At 44.7% G+C, this 25,219-nt stretch overlaps 2 protein-coding genes across 17 annotated transcripts in view; one reads left to right on the top strand and one right to left on the bottom strand.

Annotated features, from left to right (window-relative positions):
• Positions 1-671: 671 nt before the first annotated feature.
• Positions 672-1,526, top strand: LOC6737093 (arginine/serine-rich coiled-coil protein 2). Of its 2 annotated transcripts, XM_002083904.4 has the most exons (2): positions 672-1,138; positions 1,200-1,378. In XM_002083904.4, the coding sequence occupies exons 1-2, from the start codon at positions 871-873 to the stop codon at positions 1,229-1,231; spliced, it is 300 nt and encodes a 99-aa protein (XP_002083940.1). In that variant the 5' UTR covers positions 672-870; the 3' UTR covers positions 1,232-1,378. The 2 variants fall into 2 exon arrangements, with proteins under 2 accessions (XP_002083940.1, XP_044778749.1); XM_044922814.1 differs by having other exon boundaries at positions 672-1,526.
• Positions 1,527-1,811: 285 nt separating this feature from the next.
• LOC6737094 (Down syndrome cell adhesion molecule-like protein Dscam2) overlaps positions 1,812-25,219 on the bottom strand; it is a 30,799-nt gene continuing 7,391 nt past the window's right edge. The window contains exons 5-22 of one of the 15 annotated variants that reach the window (XM_039293044.2): positions 25,056-25,173; positions 22,838-23,286; positions 22,378-22,522; positions 18,169-18,320; positions 15,996-16,268; positions 14,367-14,651; positions 10,826-10,945; positions 10,442-10,615; positions 10,170-10,320; positions 9,820-10,100; positions 9,255-9,740; positions 7,881-9,197; positions 7,532-7,822; positions 7,337-7,483; positions 6,926-7,089; positions 6,332-6,458; positions 5,673-5,763; positions 1,812-4,450 (exon numbers count right to left, since the gene is read on the bottom strand). In XM_039293044.2, the coding sequence (XP_039148978.1) occupies positions 4,021-4,450; positions 5,673-5,763; positions 6,332-6,458; positions 6,926-7,089; positions 7,337-7,483; positions 7,532-7,822; positions 7,881-9,197; positions 9,255-9,740; positions 9,820-10,100; positions 10,170-10,320; positions 10,442-10,615; positions 10,826-10,945; positions 14,367-14,651; positions 15,996-16,268; positions 18,169-18,320; positions 22,378-22,522; positions 22,838-23,286; positions 25,056-25,173 (5,201 nt within the window). In that variant the 3' untranslated portion in view covers positions 1,812-4,020. Of the gene's footprint in view, positions 6,088-6,331; positions 6,459-6,925; positions 7,090-7,336; positions 7,484-7,531; positions 7,823-7,880; positions 9,198-9,254; positions 9,756-9,819; positions 10,101-10,169; positions 10,321-10,441; positions 10,616-10,825; positions 10,946-14,366; positions 14,652-15,087; positions 15,376-15,995; positions 16,269-18,168; positions 18,321-22,377; positions 22,523-22,837; positions 23,287-25,055; positions 25,174-25,219 lie in introns of all 15 variants that reach the window. The other 14 variants (XM_039293043.2, XM_039293042.2, XM_039293041.2 and 11 more) reach the window with 14 other exon arrangements.

The raw sequence follows: 25,219 nt of genomic DNA on the forward strand, positions 1-25,219 counted from the left end.
TTAACCGCTCTTGGTTAAGACTGCAAATGTTGGCGGGCAAATTTGAAAAGCAATCATGAAAATACCACAATAAAAATACTAGCCTCAATCGGTAATGTCTTATACGTAGTCTTATACCTTACAATTAATTAGCAGGCTTCGAAAATATTTAACCGTTTAATATTTCTAAAATGTGTAAAAATTCATGAAAAGCTGCCTGATGTATGAAATTATTTAGATCACAAAACATTTTAAATATATGTCTAAATTTCCTAAAATTTTAAATTTTATTTTTAATTTTTGATGTTTTGAAACCATAAATTCAAAATGAAAATTATATCAAAAGAATGTCATATTTCACAATTTCATAATTAAATAGAAGTTTGCTTATAAAAATACGCAATATACTTATAATATTGTATAGAATATTAATGCATATATGCAGAACAAAAGTAAGAACAATTTCGCAATAATAAGAAATATTTCTGAGGTTACGTTCGGGAATGAAATTATGTAACATTAAAAACACGTGATCAATGGAAGTAATTTCCCAGAAACCCATGAATGCGATTTGGTTAAAAATAGATCAGATGACGTCACCTTTATCGCGTGCTTGTATGAGTGTGTGACTGATAAAGAAATGCAAATGTTTACAGTCCGAAAGTCGCGATAAGCTTGGCGCCAAAGTTGCCTATAAAAGCTCATCGACCGAATGCCGCAGAAGCCAGTCAAATTCAAGTGTTCAAGTGAAGCAGTCGCAACACAAGCAACAGATCCCGCAGCAGCATCAGCAGTTACAGCAGTTGTATCCAGTTCACAGAAGCAGCAGTGAAGCAGTAATCAAAGTGTTAAGTGAATTTCTTATCGGGTCAGGTGTAAACTAGTGCGAAAATGTCGCAATCCGATAACGTGGCACGTGAGCAAACTGCGGCAAATGCAGGGCCGGAGGCATGTCAAGGATGCCGCGGCCAAGTGCCGAGTGCCACGCCCGTGGAAGTGGAGGACATGGCCACGCCGTCGATGGAGCGGCTCATTCGAAAGGCCAACATGGCCCAGAAAATGCTGAACGATGTGATGAAACAGATCCAGAAGCAACAGCAGCAGGAATCTCAGCTCTCCATCAAGGAGACCAAGTCCAAGCACCGCAGCTCCGATGGAGGTAAACGACGACACAGAGGACGCAGACATGGTCATGGTCATCACACTAGCTCATCTTCCAGTTCCAGTTCCGACCACAGTGACTGCGAGCTGATCCTGGCGGAGAAGGAGGAGTTCATGCCGCGGAGGAGACACATCCGGGATGATCGCAAGCGGGATCGCTCCAGGTCTCGCGGTCGCTCCCGTGGTCACTCGCGTGGTCGTTCTCATGGGCGTTCTCGTTCCAGGTCCTACACCGATACCCGACGATCTCGAGCACTGCCCCTGGCTCTGCCCGTTCGGATTTCAGTGTGAGTATCTGGCTTCATTCAGTATTATCCAATATCCATTATCAAATATCCATTTTATATATTAAGCGTGCATAATAAAAAAAACCAAAAAAAAATTAAATAAAATATATAATATATTAAAAAAATATTAAAATGAATTTTATTAAAATAGAGGATGGGTGTATGTTTATTTTGGTTCCACCAGTTTGGCTAATACTTACTGTTCAGTTATTCAAGATAATAAGTTACATTCGTTGATGAAATGCTGATATAGTCATTTGGCATTCATATTCACCAAAGTTGTGAAATATTCGAACCATTTTTCTGAGCAAATATTCAAAGTCTTGGAAAGCAGTTTTTATCTCACATTTTCCCTCAGCCGACCAACAGATAAACAACCGTTTGTTATTTTTAAATATTTCTTATATTTTTTAAATGCCGTTTGTTTTTACATTAATAGTTTTTATTTTGTAGTTGTTGTGCTAATTATATGTTAAACATAAAAATTGTTTCTCCCTCTCGTATAATTACTCGGTTTGTTCTCGTTTTGATTGTGATCTATTAAGTTAATTTCATCTTTTGATTTGTAGACTTTGCTGTGAGGTTGCTCCTTGCAGTCGCAACTTTTCTGTTGTTCTTAATAAATTCGTAAAATTCGATGTTAAATGTAATAAACCATTTCATTGCTTCGTACAAATAAATGCATATAAAAACCGACTAAAATCGCGTTAATCGCTATATAAACAAAGGGTGCTGCTGGCTCGTAAATTTTCCTTTTTTTGGTTTTTGCTTTTATTTCAAATGAGACACTAAAGAATTATGCTGTCTGGCTCGGGTTCGAATAAATTTTACCCAAGTGAACACCTTAATCTGCGACTTTATTTTGTGAATTCTGTGGCTCTAATTGGTATGTTCATATTTCGTGGCTGCTATTTACTCGCTTTTCATGGCTTGCATTATTTATTGTATATCCGTAATTTAAGAGAGCTTTGTCTAAAAACAAATTTTGGCACATGGTTTCCGAAATGGGTTCAATTCGTCCCTCTGATCCTCCTTCTACTCCTCATCGATTTTATTTGACTGTTTAATGGGTTTCCTTATGCTTTTGTAGGCTAGTTAAAATACAGCTATGTACTCGTATTACTTTTGGATTATTCGATACGAACTAAGAGTTATATTAATTTGTAGTTTGTTTGTCTGCTCCTAACTTGGCTTTCGTTCCATTCGGCTGCTTGATTGAGTGTTTATGATAATTCGAAATTTAATTACGACTGGTATTTGATTCTCCTACAGGCTCATTCAATTTACTTCCATTAATTCGTTTTTAAAAACATTTATCTACAACTCGACGAATGACAGTTTATTGTAATGGAAACACTAATGTGTGTGATTACTGCGATATCATGTCATATTATCTATGAATACTGCTTTCTTGAATTCAAATTCAGCTGGCGACATATTCGAGTGTGTGTACATCGGCTATATCGAATACATTTAGTTAACATTTTCATTGTGGCTTTACTTTCCTTTGGGTTTCTCTATGTGAGTCATGCAACATTGTCAGTCCTTTGAGGGTTTTACTTTTGATTATTTACAGCATTTGCTCAATACTCTACATGTACGTGGATTCGCTAACAACTAAATGAGTATTCTTCGATTGTATATCTCGGTATATATCCTATATACATACATGAGCACACGACTGCCTCATAACGTAGACACGCACACGGGGACACACATCAATATACATTCATATAAATTTGTACACAGCATATATGTATATCTGAGTTTTCGGCTTAGTTGAAAATTTCAAGATTAAATTCCTCGTTTCATCGCCCTGGTGTACCACAAAACCGAAACTTATGGAACTACTTTAGGAGTAGCTTTTCATAGGTCAAACACTCATTGCTATTCGAGACTTCAACATCTAGAAGAAGGTCGTCCTTTCTACATACGATGAAAAACAGTTCGATTCGAATCGATTCGATACGATAGTTTGCGATAGTTTTGCAGTTAGTAGTTTGAGTTACAGTTTCGAGTGATATACGCATTAGTCGTTACGGATACTTAATAGACTACGTTAGTATATATATGTACATACAACATTTCTGGAAGTTCGACAACTGACCTGGGTTCTTTCTGGACACATGCCATATGCATTCACCTACATACATATACATATGTAGATACATACATACATACGTGGGTATATAGCATGCACAATCGTTAATACTTATATATAGTATGACCTCTATAAATACGGGCAGGAGTTCATAATGGGAAGTGTTTCGATTCGGTATGTTTTGGTTTTTGGATGGTTGGTGCAGAATTTTGATACTGATTGTCCGAAAGTTTACTGAGTGTTCATCTGGTTGTTTCTTTTGGGGGGACAGGAGGGTATTACTTGGTGCGGGGCTCTTCCGAAAGTTTGGAGTAGAGGTTTATCATTTCAAGAGTGGTGTCAGGGTGTTAGGGGGGGAGGGGTGGTCTTGGTAAGGTAACAAATGCATTACAAAAATGTACAAAAACGGCCCGGCTGCTGCTAAATTTGTGGCTATCGGGGGGCCCGGTCTCATCCAATCTGCTGATCTTGCGATCAGATCTTACCAATGTCTCAGACGGATATCGAATAATCCGATTTCTCGCTAAGCAATTTTTGGCCAGGAGCGGGTGAATGTTGTTGGCGTTGTTGTTGCAGTGGCTGTTGTTGTTGTGGCTGCGGTGACTTTGAATGCGCTCGTTTGTGTGGTTGCTGTGGTGCCTGCTGCTGCTGCTGTTGGTGGTGTTGCTGCTGCTGCTGGTGGTGCTTCTGCTGCTGTTGCTGCTGCTGGTGCTCCTGCTGCAGCTGGGAGGTGGTGGATGAAGGTCGGGACCAGAGCGATGACCTCTGACCCAGCTTTAGCTTCTTAATCGTATCCACATCGACCTCAACCTCGGCCAGCTCGATCCGTTCGCCCAGGCCGCCGTCCTCCGTGCGATGGAAGGCGCCGGCGTTGCACTCGGCCTGCAGCTGGAGCGGATGCAGCGTGCGCAGGATGCCGGCCCTGGATGCGTGTGTTCATTCGGGGAGTGGGAGGGTGGTGGGTGGCAATCGTTGGGGGGTGATGGGGGTGCAAGTACAAGAAAGGGTCCAGAGTTGGTTTTCTGATTGCAACCACAGCATTCAAGCATTCATTCGTTTAAAGACCTAGTGGTGTAGTTCTAGTCTGGTTGTGTGGTTGGGTGTGCGTGGGTGGGCACAAATTTCACGACCTGATTTATCAGCTTGTACTTCAAAGGCTTTACATTTTGATTTAAGAATACTCTCTTTTAAGTTTGATTCACAGAAAACTCAAGACTCTCATGAACTCGTATGCTACAATATGTGCATACTCGAATCCAAGAATATGTCTCTGTATGCTATCCAGGCACTCAGCTGAGCCACCAGGTCGTGAAAAGGGTCCTTAACGGGCCCCCTCGGGGGGACCACACACCTCACCGTAGGCCAGGTCTCATGTCTGATCGATTGGGTCCATGTAGGTGCAGGAGATCTCGCCGCTGTCATAGCCGAAACCGTCCATGGCCTCCATGGCACCACCAACGTATTCACTCCCCCCATTGGCCGTATCCTATTTGGGCAGCGTGGGCGCTGTGAAGAACTTGGAGGAGAGCATGGCCGTCGAGGGGTTGAGCAGCGTGCCCGGATGCTGCTGCTGCTGCTGCTGGTGGGGATGCGATTGCTGGCTGTGGTTGTGGTGGTGCGGTGGCTCATGCGCGGGCATTATGGACTTGTGGGGTATGGGGCGGAACTGTGAGGAGGGCGGCATGCAGGCTACCAACGGGCTATTGCCGATCCCGTCCAGCCCCAACAGCTCCTGGCCATTGGCCTCCAGCTGATGGAGCTTGGGCGTGATCAGTAGGGGCTGCTGTTGCTTCAAACTACTACTGTTCGGATTGGAGCTACTATGCTGGGAATTATTGGTACTACTATTCTGCAACTGCTGCTTGTGGAACTGTTTCTGCTGCTGTGTACTGATCGATGGCGACTTGACCAATGTGGGTATGTGGCACTGTATGGAGTCTTGCGATTTGAACGTGCTCGATATGGATTTCAGATTTCCGCCGCGCGGCGATAGAATTTTGTTCGAATTGCTGGATGTCGATGGTGTGGCTGTCGTATTGGTGGCTGTGGTGTTCGTGTTGCTGGTGGTGTTGTTGTTCATTTTGTTGCTGTTGTGGTGGCGCGGTGTGGTATTGGTGGAAAACTGATATTGCTGATGATGATACCTGGAGCGACCGCGGCGGGGCAATGATTTCTGTTCGGACATTGGTGACAGATCGGAGGAGGTGCTTGATTGTGCTCCATGGTAGATGATGCCTACGGCGGAATGGATCAACGGATCAATGGTGGATCAATCGCAGCGCAGACGGAGATGTTAGTGGGGAAGAAAAGAACAGAAAAACAAAGAGCGGGCTGATAGAGAGTTTTTTTTCTTTGGCAGGGATACAATACATAGATAACAAACGTTAACAAAAACTTAGCAACTAACTTAGCACTATCAATTACAAAATTGGGTGTCTTAGTCTCATTGGTTGGCCTGATCTTAGTATTTCGTGTGGAGTTTTGTTTGGTGCAGTTTGGCCTACTACAGATATGTAATCGAGATATTGTGGTTTGGAAAGTGTTGTATTAGTCTAGAGTCTGCAAAAACAAAGCAACACAAAAAGAGAGTTCAGCTGGCAGAATACTTTAGGATAAAAGCCTGGGAGCTTAGAACAAAGGACGTCTGCAGTGAAAGACATCTCAATGTCAAGTAATTTTTCAGAAACATAATTTCACTTTTGAGTGGACGTTCACTGCAGATAAATCAAAAATCGTGGGACGTTCTTATAATCAATTTTAAATGCATTAAATAATATATTGAACTTTCCCATCCCTGACTTACTGTGCTTGATCTTGCCCTCGTGCTGGTTGGAGGACTCGGTGCGACTGGAGGTGAGCTGGTCCTGGTCCGATTCCGACTCCTCGCTCTCCGGCTCCGTCTTCCTGGAGTGGCGCCTCCGGTTCTTGGACTGCACATGGAACATGGAACAGCGGGAAATTAGTCTGGATCGGCATCTCAGTGCGGGGAATTTATGCAGCTAGCGACTACAAAGCGCCTGGGGTTGGAACGCTTCTCAAACAAAAGAATGGGTAACTCAAGATTGGCAGGTGACATGGATCCAGGGCGTTGAAGCCCCTTAGCATGATTTACGGCATTGCAATTAATGTGAACTGAAGGGCAAACAAATACACGAGCAACATGGAACAACATAAAAAGCACGTAGTAGTACACTCAGAAAAACACTAATGAGTGGCAGGACCACATTCGATCAATCGGAGTACTTAGTAGAAGGAGAGAGAGAGCTAAATCAAAGAAATGAATAAACAAACGCACGATATTATGGAACGGTGAGGTCTGATAATAATTATGAATTGTCTTTAGTGGACGTTGGTGGTGGTGGTGGTGATGGGTGGTGGTTGTTGGTGGGTTCAGTACCGCGGCTGGTGGTGGCGACGAGCAGCCCTCGGCCAGGGCCCGCTCGTGGTACATGAACGAGTGGAGCAGCGTGTTGGCCGGACCGCCGTGGTGCGGCTGCGACATGTTGCCCCCAGCCTCCGACAGCTGGAAGGTGGCATACGGCGAGATGTCCTCGGAGGTTTCTGTGGAACAAGTCCTCGGGCGATTAGCGCAGCTGATCAAGTAGCAAGGCAACAGGGGTCACAGAAATCTCAAGGGCTTTGTTGTTGTCAGTTGGATAAAGAACTTCATGCTCAAGGGTTTCTTTCCAGGAATTACTGATTGAGACATAATTCGTATTCCATTGAAAACGATTAAGCGTCAGATGGACGTTTACAAGTACTCCTTCATTTGAGATTTCTGGCCACCCCCTTCCAACCCATCACTCACCTGGAATCTTATCGTTGTTCTGCATGGACACCTTGTGTATGGTGGCATAATACCGCTCCCGCTGGGCAGCCTCGGAGTTGGCTCGATTCTCGAGTGATTCCTTTTGAATTTGACTTTGCTCTGCGAGCGGTGGTGCATTTTTAAGCACTGGGTCAATTAGTTCAGCTCTGGAACTTATTGATATTGTATACTTACTGTGTCTGTAGCAAACGATGATCATGATAATTGTGCAGAACATTCCAGACACTGCCGCTATGGTTGGGATGAGCAGGTTAATATTGGCGAATATGACCGTGGTTTGACCACTACGGCCACGATGCATGATTTCCGGCGGTGGTGGATCTCCATCCTTGGTCAGGGTCACGAAGTTGAACTCCGCCTGCGAGATTCCAGCCACATTGTGCGCCTCCATGCGGAGTTGATAGAGCGTCGAAGGTTGCAGATTGTTGACCACTATGCGACGCTGCGGCTTCAAGGCATTGGATACTGCGGGAAAAATATGTAGTTTTTTTTATATATTCGTAATAAAGCTCGATGTGCTCACCTAGCACCCATTCCGCATCCGGATCGTCGGTCACTGCTCGGTACTGCAGGACGAAGTAGAGCAAAGGACATCCGTTGTCCGGCCAAGAGTGCAGTCGAACCAACAGGGAGGTCGAGTTTGGTGCCAAGAGGGCAGTGGAGGCAGGATGACCAGGCGATTGACCCTGAGTGCGCACGTGCAGAATGGTGCTGGTGGGTGAGGTGCCCACCTTGTTCTGGGCACTCAGGTGGATCTGGTACGTGCTGCCACACATCAGGCCCTTGAGTTCATGACTGGAAGCATGTCGCGACAATTGCATCTCGTCCGTGTTGCCATTGGCTCGCCGATAGAACAAGGTATAGCCGGTGATGGGTGCATTGCCCGTGAAGCCACACTTCCAGTGCATGAGGATGCTGCTCGAGGTGGCACTCGTTACATAAAGAACCGGAGCTGTAGGTGGCACTTGGACAATGAGGGTGTGCGTTAATCGATCAGTTCCAATGCCGTTGTCCACCTGACAGCTGTAGTTGCCACCATCCGCCAGTTGCAGGCTGGAGATGATCAGATCCCCACTGTCCAGCAGCTGGGAGTTATGGAGTCCACCTTGCCGCAGTGCCACATCTGATTTGAACCACTCCCGTTTGGGTTTTCCAACCGCCGTGCAGGGTAGAGTAACGGTGGATCGCCAAGGTCTGACCACTGGACCACCGAAGGATATGATCCTTGCCGGTATGCGATTCGTGGTGATTTGTGAGGACACTCGGGAACTCTTGCCCTCGCCCACTCGAGTGCTGGCCGTCACCCAGAACTGATACTCCATATGCGGATGCAGTCCTTTGGCTTCGTAATAGGCCTGTTGCGATGGCAGACTACGTTTCTCATTGTTCAGCTCCTCGCGACCGTTCACCACACGAGTGTACAGACTGTACTTGGTGATCACTCCGTTCGGTTCATTGGGTGGCAACCAAGAGATATACAGGGATTGTGATGAACTCGACACAACTTTGATATCCGCCGGAGCCTCGGGCACATCCTCTTCGCTGTGGCAAAACAATGGCTTCGATACCACTCCATCGCCCATACGCGTGTGGGCCAAAACCTGAATACTGTAGTTGGTGTATTTGCGAAGTCCTGTCAGCACCATGGTGAGTGCTGTCGTTTTCCTCGACTCCACTTCGTCCTTGCTGGGCTGAATGTCATCGATGATGGGCTCGAATATTAGCTTGTATCCCTGCAGCAGTCCATTGGTGTGGTAAATTGGCGGTGGTTGCCAGGACACCTGAAGCGATTGCGAGGATAAGGCGGCACAGCGCACGTCCTCCGGTGGTCGACTTGGAACTGATTAAAAACATGTTGAATGAAATATATCAAGTTAGTTCCTAAAAACCGTCTTACCATCTTCCATAGTCTGAGCAGCGGTGGGTTCCGACAGAGGTCCTGGCCCCACCTGATTGAAAGCCTGCACCACGACGGTGTATCGGGCAAACTTAGCCAGTCCGCTGAGTAGTAGCTCCCCATTGCCTCCATCGCCATCTCCGGAAACGGAAGTGAAGTTGTATGCCGTATTTCCCGAACTGGACAGCTTGTAGCCCACATTGTAGCCCTGAATGTCACCATGTCGCAGTTCCGGCAAAGGAGCCACCCAACTGATAAGCAGCTCGGTGGAAGACAAAGGTCTGGCGGACAGACTTAGAGGAGGTCCTGCGGGTCGCTGTGGTTCCGTGCGAACAATCAGCTCCTGGCTGGGTGCACTGCGTCCGGCCGATCCCTCGGCAATCACCCGGAAAGCGTAACGTGTCGCCGGCTTAAGGTTCTCGATCATTGCATTGAAATGTGGCGGATCCTTGACCTCGATCTGCTGCCACTGGTCCACAAACAAAGCTGGTGGGAGAGAATCTAATTACGTTGGAAACTTTACCATCTCTTCAAACTCTTGAATTCCAATCCAGACTATACGTACGATCTGCCTCGCGGAACTCCACTATGTACTTGGTCACATCGCCAGTGCCCAAGGTTTTCGGTTGCCACTTGATGTTCACCGATCGACTGCTGATCATGGCCGCCTCCAGGACACTGGGTGGCAGTGGTGGCTCCTGGACCTGCAGCTGCACCAGCTGCTGATCATTGCCATACAAATTGCTGGCCCGACAGAAGTACGGACCGCTGTCGGTGGCGTCCACCGTGCGGATTTGCAGCTCGGCGGACACTCCGTCTGGTGTGGCCTCCTGCTTCACCGAGATCCTGAAAGCGAATGCAAAGTGCAGCGGTATTACTTTCGTTTCCCACTCAGATCCGACTGAGTGCACTCACTTGTAATTGGTTGACGGATTCAGCGTGTTCTTGCCCGAGCGCATCCAAACAATGTTAATCGGCTTGTCCCCACTGACGGCACATTGGAGCAGTGCCGTGTCGCCCTTTTTCACCATCACGGACCGGGAAGTGGATGAGAAGTACGGCGAGGCTGAAAACGGCGAGCATTTTGCCCATTTTTAATTACGACGTCGATTCCTCCGGGGCCACAGCATTGCAATTAACCAAATTGCCAGAGCAGAGCACCATCATCCTTTCCGCCAAATACTCACAGTTCACTTTCAGCTGGATGACCTTTCCGATGCCGGTGCCGATGCCATTGTTGGCCTGGCACAGATAGAAGCCCTCGCGATCCTCCTTAACGTGTTGCAGCAGCAGGGAGCCATTGCCCAGGAGCTTGGTGAAGGGACGCTCGCGGACTTCTTCGTACTCTCCCGACTTACTGCCTGTGGGTGGACATTGAAAGACCGAGTGGAATTTGGTTAGTTCTACTTGGAAACATACATAGATTATACCAAAATATATACTCCATTCATTGACCATTTCTAATCGAAGATCATAAATTAGAAAAGTTTGGCTATGACATATGATTCCCTTTCTCCGGACATATTGTCTTATATAATTTTATAATTTTTATGCAATTTGTAGTGTCTAACCTGTAGCCTTCTTCCACACTATGCTGGGTGTGGGAACACCCTGCGCCTGGCAATGCAGCATAATGTGGCGATTACGCTCCACATTCGCGTCCACGGGCTCGACGATCCAGCGAGGCGGCACTACGGGGCGTATGCGTGATATGAAGAAATGGTTAGCTAACTCGGAAAATAGCTGGGAGTTCAGAACGAATGATTGAAATCAAAACTGCTAAGACATACAGTAAGAGTAATGGTTCTTAGAAAGAGATATAGAGAGAGACAGAAACAGAGAGGAAAAGTGAAGATTTCTGGCAAAGTAAAAAACGGCATAAAAGAATTTTTGCTGTTTACGATCTTAAGATTTTCATTGTGCCTAGCACAAATGTAAAAACTGGTTGAATAGTGGTAGCAATATTTTAGGAACTTTTCAACTAATGTACAAAAGGATATCTGTTTAATTTTTTTTATTTTTGGGTGGATTGCTTCGAAATCAAACACAAAAAATAATTTCATATGCAACTCAGTCAAAAATGGAACAAAAATAATGTAGATTCTTTGATGTCATCATGTTTTAAGGAAAATCATTTAGGAATGTCCGTGGGGGAAAATGAATTCTTTTGGTTTTTGTTGGTGTGCAAGGACTTTATTTTTATATCTTTTCGTTTCGTTTATTCAAATTGATCGCTTTCTCTTTTGTGTGTTTTCTTTGATTCGCCCACGCTCTGTGCCTCACTGTTCGAAAAAATCGCAAAAAAGGCTTAATATGTTCTGGTATATTCGGCGCATAAATTAAATGACAAAGGCATGCCAGAAGCGAAATTGAAAATATATTTGCATAGAAATTATAGAATGCGCAACATAAATGTGAACGTGGTGGTGTGAGTTTCATAGTTGGACACGCAGCTAACAAAACACGAAAAAAGCGAAACAATAAAATGGGATTTCAATGCAAAAAAAATATATATTAAAAAAAAAATCACCCACCATAGCGACGTTTTCAATAAATTATAAACTGTTTACTTAGCGGCTGCATTTAATTGCCAGCCTTTGTTTGTGCAGAAATAACGAATTAAAAAATGTTAATTAAAAATTAAACCCGAACAAGGAGCAAATTATAGAGCTCCAAATGAAATTATCAGCTGGCCCAGGGCCCGGTATTAATTAAAATGATTTCTGGTTATTATGGCATAATCTATTGTTTTTTATTCTTTTGGGTTTTTCAAGGATTGTTTTTGGCATAGTTTGGGGGTTGGTTTTATTTGGGGTGGCAGCGTGTCTAATTCGAATACGGAAAAAATCTTTGCACACAACAACAGCAGCGTCAGCCTGGGAAATGGAGCATTGGCAAAATAAATATAAATAAATTAAATTTTGGAAAACTGTGTGCTTGGAGTTTTGCTCGAAAATAACTATAATTGCTCACACCCCAAGCTGGCTGGCTGGCTGGAAATTGGGCGGAAAAAGCTTAACGGAGCAATCTGTGTGTGAAAGGAGGAAAACCCAAAAACGAATTAAAACGAGAGCTTAAGAACCAAGGCTTTGGATTGGTATGAAACGAAACTGAACGGAGAGCAAGCAAATCATACATAAATTGAAATTAAAATTCATTTGTCACAGCACTACGCGCATGCAGATGGCAACGGGCATAACTAAAAATTGCATTTCTAATCTGTACAAAAAGACGTGCAGAAATGAAAAATGCAGCATGATGGCAGCCGCTTCTCTAGCAAAAAACAACCATTCTCAACTACATTAGCAAATACTGCGAAGCTTTAAGTTTCTTATCCATTTAGTTTCTCGGTCGGATCTCCGTCATATATTTTCTTTATTTTTGCGGTTTAGTTCACATTGCTCTGCAATAAGGTTTAATTAGGTTTAAGCGGTTTCTCAGTCACACGCACGCACACACGCACACAGGCAGCCACAGGCACTCACACAAGCGAAAGGGGTTTGTACACCGAAAAAAATAGTCGGGGATCAAAGCGAAATATCGCGAAATATGATAAATATTTGGAATTTAATTTCGAGACAGCACGTTCTGTAGATGCGTTTAGGAATTTAAAAGAAATTATTTATAAAATATCATTTTTGAGGATATATCTATTCAAAAATGATTGTAATTTTTAACCCTAAGAGCAGTGTTACTAAAATCTCGTATTAATTATCAATAAATTTGAATCCCCTGTCCCATTTTTTCGGTGTGGAAATATAGGAAGCGATTAGAGAGGCCAAAATCAAGTTTGAAGCGTAAGCGCGAGTTTCATAGCATCTTTGAAGGATTTTTGGGTGGATTCGTTGCGTTTTTTGTGCGAACTCATTCATTTTCAGCGTTCGCCTTGTTTATTCGTTCGTTAATTAAGCACAGCACATTGAGCATAGTGGATGAAGTGGAGTTTTCGAAAGCTGCAAGTCAAAAATGAAGAGAGGAGCCAAGGGTAACAAAGGATATTCTGCATGTATCCTGCAGACCGAGCAGCATCGCACTGGCCGGCAAACCGAAAAATAACTGGGGCATTGCGAATAAGGCAAACGAATCTTAAAGCAGCTTATTATCCATGTTTATGCAGGAGTATTTGTATAAATTATAAATTACAGCTAATCACAAAAAGCCGTGCGCCCTCCGAGAGCTCGACAAAATGGAAGGACCCTAAATTTTGGAATTTTTGAATTTTTGCTGGGAGAGCGCACACTTAACTTATGCAGCTAAAACCCGACTTGTCGTGTAAGAAGCGTTTCAAATAATAGGCAGCAAATCAAAAGAGATATTCATAAGCTTTATAGGTAATTTGTTAGATTTTTGGTTACGAAGCGCATAAAAAGCAGTGCAGTTAAAACGTTTTACCTGGTGAGACGGTTGTCAAAAAAACCCACAGCGTGCCAAAGCGACTTAAAGGTGACGGGGGAACTCTTAATTGTAGATTAGTTGGGGTTTTCGGGGGTTTTTTAAGCGGTACGTTTTTTATATTGGAGTTATGGGTGGTTTTCTTAGTGAGAGTCAAAAAATCAAAGCGCCTTCGGGCTGCGCAACGTTCAGTTGCACCGGGGCTTAGTTACATAGAACTCGAAAAAAACTTGGCCAGCCCATTGTTATTTGTTGTTAAAAATCAACCAAAAATATCATCAACAACTGAAAATACCATTAAGAAGCTGTTCTTGAATACATCAGCGGGAAAGCAAAAGTTATTGAGGGGCAAGTGAAGTTCGCTTAGTTTGTATTATATGTAGTGTGTTATTGTGTATTGTGTTTTTTCAGAGAAATAATATCGCCATAGCAGTTTGTTGTATCGAATAATATTTAATTATTAATTTTTGGAAATTTCATATATAGGAAATAAGGTTTCCCGAGTTTCTAAAGAAGGAATTATATTACGCCTATAAGTAAGCAACGAAATTTGATTGAGCAGTTTAGATTGCTTTTTATATAAAAGGTTTTGAAGCAGCTACAGAAGTTAATAACTTGGATTTAATTTCAATTTTGATAGCAAATGGCTCCGATATTTGTGAGCTTTTCTCTTTTTGTGTCTAGTGTTTAGCTGTTGTGATGGGTACGCTAGTACGCTACCTTTGACCTGCAAGAGGGCCGTATACTTGATCTCGGCCGCCGGATTCTTGGCCACGCACGTGTACTCGCCGGAATGCGTGGCCGACAGCGACGGAATGCTCAGCAGAGAGCTGTACTGGTCTAGCATGGTGACATTGGCCCCCAAAAGGTCGGGCAGCGGATCACCGTCCTTCAGCCAGATGAGCTTCAGCGGCGGATCGCCCCTGGACACCCCGCAGACGGTCCTCGTCCGCATGCCCTCGGCCAAACCCTCCTGGAAGGCGAACGGTTCTATGCTCGGCGGCACTGCAAGAGGAAAGATCAGGCGAAACGGGTTAGGATTGGCACAGCTGGTCGGCGACACCTGAGCGGAGACACCTGGCGGACGCGAAATTCCCACGTTGATGCAGCAACTGATGATGATTGCTGATTGTCAATTTGTACGCTCTGTAAACCTTCGCAGTTTTGTTAACACATTCGAATCGAAAAACGCTACTTAATCTTGTACAAACATTCCGAAAGTGGAAACATCATTTACAAAGGATAGCAAGGATCGTATATATATATATATAAGATAATATGTATGTATATGCAATTCAATGGTTCTGTGTTACATGGTACATGAATCAAAGTGCATACGAAAGGAAACTCAACTACTTGCAACTAAACGGGATTACAATACTGGATAACTGGATAACTGGATTACTGGACTCGAAGGACTCGAGTTCCTCATTGTTTTTACCATTGACCAGCAGGGCCTGCGAGTTCTCCACCTCGGCGGCGGAATTGCGCACCACACAGGAATAGTTGCCGGTGTGGTCGCTGCCCAGATTCTCGATGACCAGGATGCTGTTGTACTGGTCCACCTGCTTCACGGACATGTGCTGGGTGGGATCGATGGGGCGGCCGTCCTTGCGCCAGTTGATGGTCAGCGGGAGATCGCCCTTCACCACCGAACAGGTGAGCGAGGCCCGATCGCCCATGTTCAGCTGCAGGATGTTCGTTTGGAAGGGACTGAGCTTCGGCGGCACTGGAAGGGATCAGCCAAGGATTGATGAGCCAAAAGGGAAGCAAAAGGAGCACAGAGTGACCGGTTGAAAAGGTTGCGATTTATGAAAATTTAATCAGCACGGCGCCTCATTAGGGCGCGAATTCATTAACATTAGCACTAATGAAAAAACGGGGCCCAGTTCGTCCTTGCTCTCCTTTAGCTTCCTTTTTTCATACCATTTTTTTTTTCAATTTACCAACTTTTAAGCTTAGATTATTGCGCATATTTAATTAGAGCAGAAGCAAAAAGTACATGTACCCGGCTGAAAGCCAAAACAAAACAAAATTAAGCAGAATCAAAAAAAAAAAAAAAGGAAGTGGAAAATAAATGCAAAAAGGTTGGCAAAAAGGAACAACTCGAAGCGCCATAGGAAACTACTTAGTTTGCTGTTAATAATTAAAATGCAATTTTCACTTCGTTTCGTAGCCCGCTGCTTGATGTCATCGTTCGGGGAAAAAGAGCTGTGAAAGAAACCAACCTCGACCTCCTCTTGTTTATCTATTTCACTGTGTTTTCATGTTCACTTTTTTCCCCGGCCTTTCTTTGGTTTGGTGTTTTCAGTTTTTCAGTTTTTTCGGCTTCTCCTTTCACATACTAACCTATGACCGTCACCTCGCCACTCCGCCGCGCACTGTGACCCTGTTTGTTCCTCGCCCAGCACGTATACACGCCGGAATCGGAGTTCTTCTGCACGGGACTGATGGTCAGCGAGCCGTCCGGCTGGACACGTTGCCGTATGTCATCCGGCAGCTCCCGTCCTCCGCGCTCCCAGTGGATCTCCTCGATGGGATAGCCGGCCACCGGGCACTTCAGATTCAATGTCTCGCCGGAGACGGCAGTTACCTTCGGAATCAGTCGAATGTATGGAAGACCTGTGACGGAATTGAAAATTGGTGGAAAAAAAGTCGCCAGCTGGTGAGTTAGTTGTGAGTTGGGGATATGGTGCTTTTGGGGGAATGTAAATGCTTAACAGATTTGCGCGTACGTTGCTTTTTTAATAATGCAGTAAACAACGACACATACAGCGGCAAAAAACTGGTGCCACAAAGAGCACTTGCACTGAGAGAAAATATCAACAAAAAGAACACTACTATATTTGGTTAATTCTTAAAAACCTGCTATTGAAGTCATTTAATGAAACTACATTTAATTATATTGTATAGCTTTAGGCTCAAAATCAATAGCCTTTGATATCCCTACAACTCGTAACTCTTTTTCTCTGTGCAGACAACGGGAAGCGGAGCACAATGTAATATGCATATCCTGGCTGGTTTCGTCCTGTCTCTAGTGCCCTCCGCCAAAACACTTTTCGGTAACGTGGAAGGAAATAATGCAGCAACTGTCGGTCGGTGGAGGCAGCAGCAGCCGCTGAAGGAGCAGCTCCTCCGGTTGCCTTGTGGGCTGAGTTTTTCTTCCATTTTTTTTTCTGCGGAATATGCATAATTCCCGAGCACGTCATACGTGGTCTCTGTGTGTGTTTTTTTTTTTCGGGGTGGAGTGGATGGGGATTTTTGTAATCACCGCCATTACCAAGTCGCGCAATCAGCGACATCGCCGAGCTTTAAACTAAATGATGATGGTAGTGGGAGTGGGATTCATTTGCTCCTTTTTCGAGCTCCGGCGGCAAACAATGTTTGCAGGGTATGCGGAAATTGTCAAAGGAGTCGAAAGGACGAGAGGTATGAGCAGGTACTTCTGACATACTTTCTTTTGCATTCATTTGATTATCATACCAAATCACTGGGGTCTTAAACTTTCGTCCAAGGATAAGCCATACCCAAGTTTATTTGATTTGAGTGATAAATGTCGAACGGGGATAGCTGAGTGCTGAGGGTTGTTTTCCCTTGCTTTTCTTCATTTTCTTTTCTGTTCAAACCAGCAGAGCATCGTTTAGTCGAGAAAGGATTTTTCGTGAATTTACTTGACTTTATTTTTCAACTTTTTCACTGCAAAACTTTGTAAACATGGCGCAGTTTTTGCCGCCGCTGTCGTTTTGTGTTTGCACTCCTGCTCCTGCTTCTTTCTCGCTGGCAACGCCATTTTGTTTGCCTGGCGACACAAAAATATTTGATTTCTTGCAAAAACAAGGCAGATGGTGCGCGTGCTGCTGGGAACCGGCACTGGAAAATGGGTGGATTTTTGGGTGGACTACTCGTCCTGCCGAGGGAACTTTGTGCTGGGGGAAAGCACTGCAACCAGCCGAGAGCCATGTTCAACAGAAGTGTGCGCCTCGAACAACACTTCACTGCTGCAAAGGCACAAAAGTAAACTTGCTGGAGGAGGACATGGGGACATGGGCCCAAAGGATCTGGCCAGCAAACCAGGCGGGGATGTGGCAATGGTAAGAACATGGCAAACGTGTTGTAAAACAAAATCAAGCAAAAGTAGGCAAATGCCAAAAAGGAAGAGCAGCCAGCCTCGAGCGCGAAGAACGTTTAAGTGCATGTGTAAGTAGCCGGCCATATTTGTATATGCACAGGGGAAAATTGTTCAGTAACATATCTTGAATGGCCTTCTAGAATCACCAAGGGAATATAAACAAGTTAACCGAGCTTACTATCATCAGTATAATGGAATACAAACTGATAAATATTGTTCCTAATGAATTGGAGTTTCATTATTGTATATTGTTATAAATAACCATGATATACCAGATACTAGATCCTGGCAGATCTCCTCATGAATTCTAAACCACTTACTAAGCCATTAACATTTTTCCCATATGTGAATCTGTATGTTTGAGTGCATGCCATGGGTGTGAATACAACGTACCATAAATATTCAAGCGCGCCGCATGCTGCACTCGTCCTGCTCGATTCTCCGCGATGCAGGCGTACTCGCCACCATCCTCGACCATGACGTGGCTTATGTTAACATGACTAATTACATCGCCATGGACGGTGATGTATTGTCCGATCATAAATCTGAAACGGCAAAAAGGGATGGTTTTGGATGAGAGCACAAAAAACACATTAATATTTGCTTGGTTGCGATTTTTGCGATGGTTGCACGCGGCGTATGCGCAATGTGCGAATGTTTGCTAGCTTGGTGTTCGTTCTGCAATTGTTTTCTTGTTTTCGAGCTGCCGCTGCATATTTAAGCGTACCACACACCCATACACAACCAAAAACATTGACGCACACACACACACACACCGTTGCACACTCATCAGCTAGGCACACTTCAAAAATGCAGCCTGACCCAAATCCCTTTTGACTGCAGGCTTCATTTTGTTTTTGTCGTATTTTTGCGCTAGTTTTTTTCGACTCTTTTTTTAAACATTAGTTTTTTTCTATGCCACATTTAGTCGTAATGAAGGCTGTCAGTCGAGCTGTCGGGGCTTAGCATAGTTTCCATATTGCTGTCAATGTCATGTGCCACGCCCACGAATGCGAATACGACATCCACTTAATGCCAGGCCGTTACGCCACGACTGAAATAATGAGGGGAAAAAAGGATTTCACAAGGCGCTCAAGTTGGCATTAAGTTCTGCGTTTGTTCCATTGTTTGCCACGCTTTCTTATTGGCACAGACGCATTAATTACAGGCAACATTGTTACGCATACGCCATGTGGCACTCGCACAATCGGCTTTTGCGGCATCTTACGGCGTTGTGAATGTATGTGTACGATTGTATGAGTGTATGAGTGTTGGGGATATGCGGGGATTGCGATCTAAGCCAGCACACCACCCGCCGGCTCATTAGTTTGTGGCCCGGCTCGGTGGCAACTTTTCAATTGGCATTACGGCCGCAGTTGGAAGTTGGAGCCACAGTTGTAGTTGTAGTTGGAGTCGGAGAACAATAATGGCGGAGGCAAAGTAATTACAATTTTAATTAACTTTTGCAGCAGCCGCATCCTGTGGCTAAAGGGGATTCAACGACGTGGCTTGGGGCTTATGAATGCATAAGCCAGTCGCGAGAAGCGCTGATTTCCCCAGAAAGTGTGGCCAAGTCAAGCCGAAAAATCTTTATGGAGTGTGCCCAGGCCAGAAAAAAAAAAACAGTAGCAACTGTAGTTAAATGAAAATGAAGCTGGCTGCAAAAATATACAGTCGCATTCGGAAGGGAGACACTCAGTCGTTGGCTGCAGCACTTGTGAGCAATGGAAACAATGGCGAGGACCGAGTTGCAACAAAGTCGCACACATCCGCATCCCCATGTCCGCATCCTCATCCGCACAACGCCGGCTTAAGCGGCATTGCAGAAGTTTAACGGTGTGTGTTTGAGTGTGTGTGTGCTCGCCAGAGTGTGGAGCGTAAAACGCTTTGGCTGCAACAATATAAACCTAATAGCTTGGCGCGGCTTTTGTGTGCTGTTTTAGCTGATTGCAGTGTGAGTGCCCGGCTCAGTGGGTGGCTTAATTCCAGCCAGCCGAAAAAAGGGGCGGCAGGAATAAGAATTTCACTGGGTGCCACTTGCAGCTTGGCCCCGGCCACACTTTCAAGTGGCAGAAGCGAAAAGTTTCGTGGCAAAAGTTTATGAAAAATTATGAATTTCAATTTAGCCGAATCGAGTTTGCACTTGGATTGCAATCAGGTTAGTTTGCAGGCACAGCTTAAGGGATCATATAAAGGCAATAGGGTGGACCTTCATCCGTTTAGTAGCATTTAAACGAAAATATTACGCACAGAGTTCACTTTAGTTCACATGGCTTTGTGTCGCTCAAAAAGCGTTCCTGCTGCAGCTTAAGCGCTTTCTCATTTAGGCCAAAATTACACATATTTCCATAACGCCTGCAGTTGTAGACAAACGCATCACGCACACACGCCTCCGACGACGTCTTAGCAGCTTCGCAGGAAAAGCTGAGGAAATCTGGGGGGAAAGTCTAAGGAAAAGCGAAGGAATAGCTGGAGGAAGACCTGCCTGCTCAACTGCCTTAGCCCGAGTTTCTGGTACCGCCGCAGACAAACTTTTGAAAATGGCGTAAAATGAGCGTTTGAGTGTTGCGTTACCTCGTGCGCGCAATCATTTAATTTCCGCCTCGAGGCGTCTGCCCCCCATCCACCATCCAGCACCTACCACCGCACCCCGCCCCCACGCTTTTCCGGCCATTTCCCAGCACTTCCACCGACATGCCTGTTTGCCTGTCTGTCTGCCACTTCAACTTGTGTGTGTGTGTGTTTGTGTTTGTGTGTCTGTGTATTAAATAAATACACTTACCAAGTTGATATACCTTTAAACCGAATAATGTAAACCACTTAAAACTCGGCAATAACAACGCAAACAGCAAGAGAATTTGTGCTGCATTGCGAAGGATGCTGCTGCTTCCTGGCAAATTAGGTTGCCAGCGACGCCAGGATAACGCCAGCGGGTATTATGTGTCAAAATTGTGTTGCTCAGATAACTTTTAAATTAAGGCCATCGGCGTCTGCATGTCCGCACAAGTTTCCGAAAGCAAATTTTCACACCGACCACATAACACACAAATTTTTGTAATCAATTTTGCCTTGTGGTCAAGCCATCTTCCTGCTCCTTCTCTGCCCGAGCCAAGTGGCCACGACCAAGAGGAGCCAAGGACCCCAGGATGACCACTTGAGCAAACCAAATGCATGGCAATGTCCTCGACAGCTCCAAGTTGCAGCTTCAAGTGCTTTACATGCATAAAATCGAGTCACATTTTTTATGAACTTTTAAATGGTTTCAGACTAATGGAGCCATCTGTCTATCGGTTTATGTAAAGGATATTCATAATCTAAATAAATTAAGCTCAAACTTTATAGAACTTTAACCGAAAATGCTATCCATAAATATATCTCATAAATAAACAAAACTAAAAGGTATCCTGAAAGCGAATCATTTTCTGGCAAAATCCCGCAACCTATCAAGTTGATGGGATTTCGTCTCCTGCGTTCGACATATTGCTTAAGTTTTAATTAAAATATAACACAGCTGGGCGACGCAGGACAACAATCAGGACACGGTTGCCTTAGTTTCCCTTTTCTACACCATTCTACAGCTTTCCACCGAGACTGGAATTTCGGAAAAGCGAGGAGTGCAAATAAAACGCTGCTGATTTTCATGATGCTGCTGGTATTTTTTAATCAACAAGAGAAGTCAACAGAAGTTTGACTTGCAAATCATTACAGACGTAACTCAAACAATTAGTGGCAGCTGCCAACGAACTGCAAATGAAGCAGGGGACTGCCGCAAAAAAATACGAAATACAAAATAAAAGGAAGGTTTTTTTTTCGAGCAGGTAGGGGACTGAGATAAAAGCCAAATGAATGGCAACTGACAATGTCGCCGACCGAATTGCCAATCAATCGATTCGCTGCTGCATTTTATTTGCTTGCAAACGAATGGAGGCAACCAACTATTTGTCAAGTCTGGACTTGGATTTTATTCGGCCAATGCAAATGTCAATGTCATTAAAGAGATTCAATTCAATTGGCAGCGGGCCAGCTAAAAATGCAATTAAATGCGTAAGGTTTTGGTCGGCGAGCGGCCGCTTAATTAACAAATAGAAAGGCAAAGTACGAAACCTTGGACCAGACACAGCAAACACGGATACACACATACACCTACACAGATTCAGTACCAGATTCAGATACAGATACACTTACAGTCGCCGGAACAGGAGTGAATGAACGCTGGAGCAGACGAGGCCGACCCAAACCACCCACCTTTGTAGGCGCGGCAGCCACTTTCTATATGTGTGTATATGTTTTTCTATATATTCGTGGGGCAATGTTTTTGAAAGGAAAGCGCAGGCAGCAGCAGCAAAAAAAAAATACAGAAAATGAGAAAAAAGTTATGGAGGGAAAAGCAAAAGGCAAACAAACGCACACAACGAGTGCAATAAATGCAACCGCAGCCACAGTCGGGAGCCGCAGTTGAGATAAATTTTTGCTGGGCGCCCGCAGCGCCGCCTCTGCCGTTGCCATTGCCAAGCCCATCTCGGAAACCCCAACCCACTTGCAGCCCCCCTTTGAAGCCCCTACTATGCCCCCATTTCGCCCCTTTTCAACAAGTTCAATTACCTTCCGTTTGATGGCAGCGGAAATCCGTCCAGTGTCCATGAAATTTGCGGCGTAGGATTGCCGGCAGCGGAGCACTTGAGGCTCACAGCTGGTCCTGGCTGCAGGGTCTGCTCGATAAAGCTGTAGAGGAGCACGGGCGGCGCATCTAGGGAACAGAATGTGGTGGCAAGAGGTCACATTAATAATTTAACCATAAGCTGGTCCAATCCAGGAGGGGGATTAGATGCTCTAATACATAAAGGATTCCAAAGTGGGGAATAGAACTGTTTGTAAGTCGGAGAACGAATTAAAATAAGCGGCTTACAATAAAAGTGGGAATATTAATTGCATTTATAGATATTAAAGATTTTACTTTACAATAAAGCTGAAGTTTGACTCTTTAAGTTTACAAATCATAAGTTAATACTTCTGTTTCCCAACTAATATTTAGCATTTGCTCTTAGAGTTTAGATGGACTCACCTCCCAGTTGCAGCTCGGCGGTGGCCTGGAACGTATCGCCCTCGGGCCGTCGCACCACGCACTGGTACATGCCGCGGTTCTCGCGACTCACGCGTGGCACAACCAGGGTGTCCTCGACGCGGCCCGAGGAGGGCAGCTGGCGGCCGTCCTTGTACCACAGGATGTTCTGCATGCCCACGGGACTGCCGTTGCTGGTGACCAGGCACCGGAACTCCGCGGTGCCGCCCATGTGAACGCTGAGAACGTTCGGTGAGATTTCCACTTGGATGGGCGTGGCCACCGTGAGCCGGAGCTCGGCACTAGCCTCGCCGCCCACATTGCCGGCCGTGCACTTGTAGACGCCGGAATCCTCGCCAGTCACAGCCTCGATGGCCAGGATGGGGCCGAGCAGTCGGACACGAGGACCACTCAGCACGGGCAGGGGTCCGGCTCCATTGTGGGTGAACCAGCTGCGTTGGAGGGGCGTGGAAAAATGAAAAGATTTAGGTGGATCAGACTATTGTAAATCGACTCCATTAATCGCGATTTTCAATTGGTAGATTTTAAAAAAGCGAACGAACAGAGCAACTGTGGTTATTGCAATCTATTCCATTATTCAGGGCAGTCAGAGGAGCAATCGTTATGCCATTACAAATATAAATTACATCTAAAAACTACACTAGAGTAATCTAGTTTCTTGCAGAGTAACAAATTTTGCTTATAAATTTTAGATCACTATTTAATTTTAATGATACATAATGATACATAATGTTGAAAGTGAATGATACCAATATCAAGTGAGAAACATTTGTGCAAAGTGCATCTTAGATTTATAATTGAATATTTCGCTTTGTAATTTGAGCTTAGAATGCTCCGAATCAGACAGACTTAAATTAATGGTGTTGAGCTCTTGGACAATTGCAGTCCATTTATCATTGACCATCTGGTGGCCCCAAAACAAATCTAGCATCTGATGGCTGCCAAAGTTTTTGAAAATATTGAAAGGGTATTTCAACTGGAACTATCCGAGAACGAAACAAAGTTCAAGGCCTGATGGACTGACTACCTTTGGCATTCTTTATCCTTTTTTTTTTGCCCATCCCCTGCTGTCTGTGTTGGTGGTGCCTTTGTTTAATGTTGCATTAATCCTTTGCCTCGCTCATTATCCCTCTTCTCGAAGGACCTCGTCCCGCTCTGCCGTATTAATTATGAAATGGCTACAATATTTTCCCCTTGGCACATCAATCTATCTATACGAGTGTATGTAGGTGCCCCACCATGCTGTCGCTTATAGATTCTTTTGTTTTCTGTCATCAGGCTGACATTGTGCCTGTTTCCACCTACCCCCACCAAACCATCGGATCTTACATTACTTGTCTGCTTATCAAAGCGTAATTATGGCCACATATACGTGCTCTGTTCTCGATGTGGCAGCAGAGTTTTTTTTTCCATCCCGACTACATTCACATCATTACCTAGGCCATTGTTTTGCCGAGCAAGGGTGTGTGTTACGTTGCATTGCGCATACGACCCATCGGCTGTCGAGAAAGTTAACTAACGCTTTTAGCTCACATTTCAATTAAGGCCACACATTACCAACTCTTTAGACACATTTTACAAAATAATATGCACGTCAGCTAACAGTCTCCGCATCTCTCCTATTCTGACCCCTGGAGCGGTTGTTTATTTATTTGGCTGGCAAACTAAATGCCCTGGCCGCACACTTTAGATGTATGCGTTCCAATTAACTCGCACCACCATGGCATAACTGGTTTTGCACAGGGGAAAATCTAAACCTATTTTAAATATATCAAAATCTTAAGGTTTGTACAGAGAAGTATAATAAAGACTCCACGAGGAGCTTTAAATTTGATTGGCATGTCTAAATGTTAAATATATAAATAGATTTTATATTTAAAAAGAATAATATACTATTTGAGATTTAACATCAAACCAATTCCATTAATCAACACATATGCAAAACTTTGGCTACTTCAAGGACACTCAGTTAAGATCCTGATAGTTTTCCCCAGTGCACTAATAACTGAGAACCCAGCGTTATAGCGTTTGTGCGGCCAGGACCTGTCAACGTCAAAAGTTTCGCCAGAAATGTGTGCTAAAGCTCTCAGCGACCGAATGAGTGAGTGAGTGTGAGTGTGGGGGCGGAGTCCTTTGGGGAGTGGGAATGGGCGGATGCCAGTGGATGGCATCGATTTGCGGCACCTATACCCATACACACCTGTATTCGGGCGAAGGACAGCCCTGGGCGACGCACAGGAGCACCGCGCCCTCGTCCTGCGACACCTGCACATGAGCCGTGTGCTCCACCACGCTCGGCGAAATGATGCCGCGATGCGCTGCGGCGAGAGATGATAGAGATGATGGAGATATATGTGGCATTGG

This window comes from Drosophila simulans, chromosome 3L (assembly GCF_016746395.2).
Source record: "Drosophila simulans strain w501 chromosome 3L, Prin_Dsim_3.1, whole genome shotgun sequence".
Taxonomy (NCBI): Eukaryota; Metazoa; Arthropoda; class Insecta; order Diptera; family Drosophilidae; genus Drosophila; species Drosophila simulans.

Excerpts from the sequence above, each read along its gene's own strand:
- LOC6737093 (XM_044922814.1), top strand. The coding sequence starts at position 871 with ATGTCGCAATCCGATAACGTGGCACGTGAGCAAACTGCGGCAAATGCA.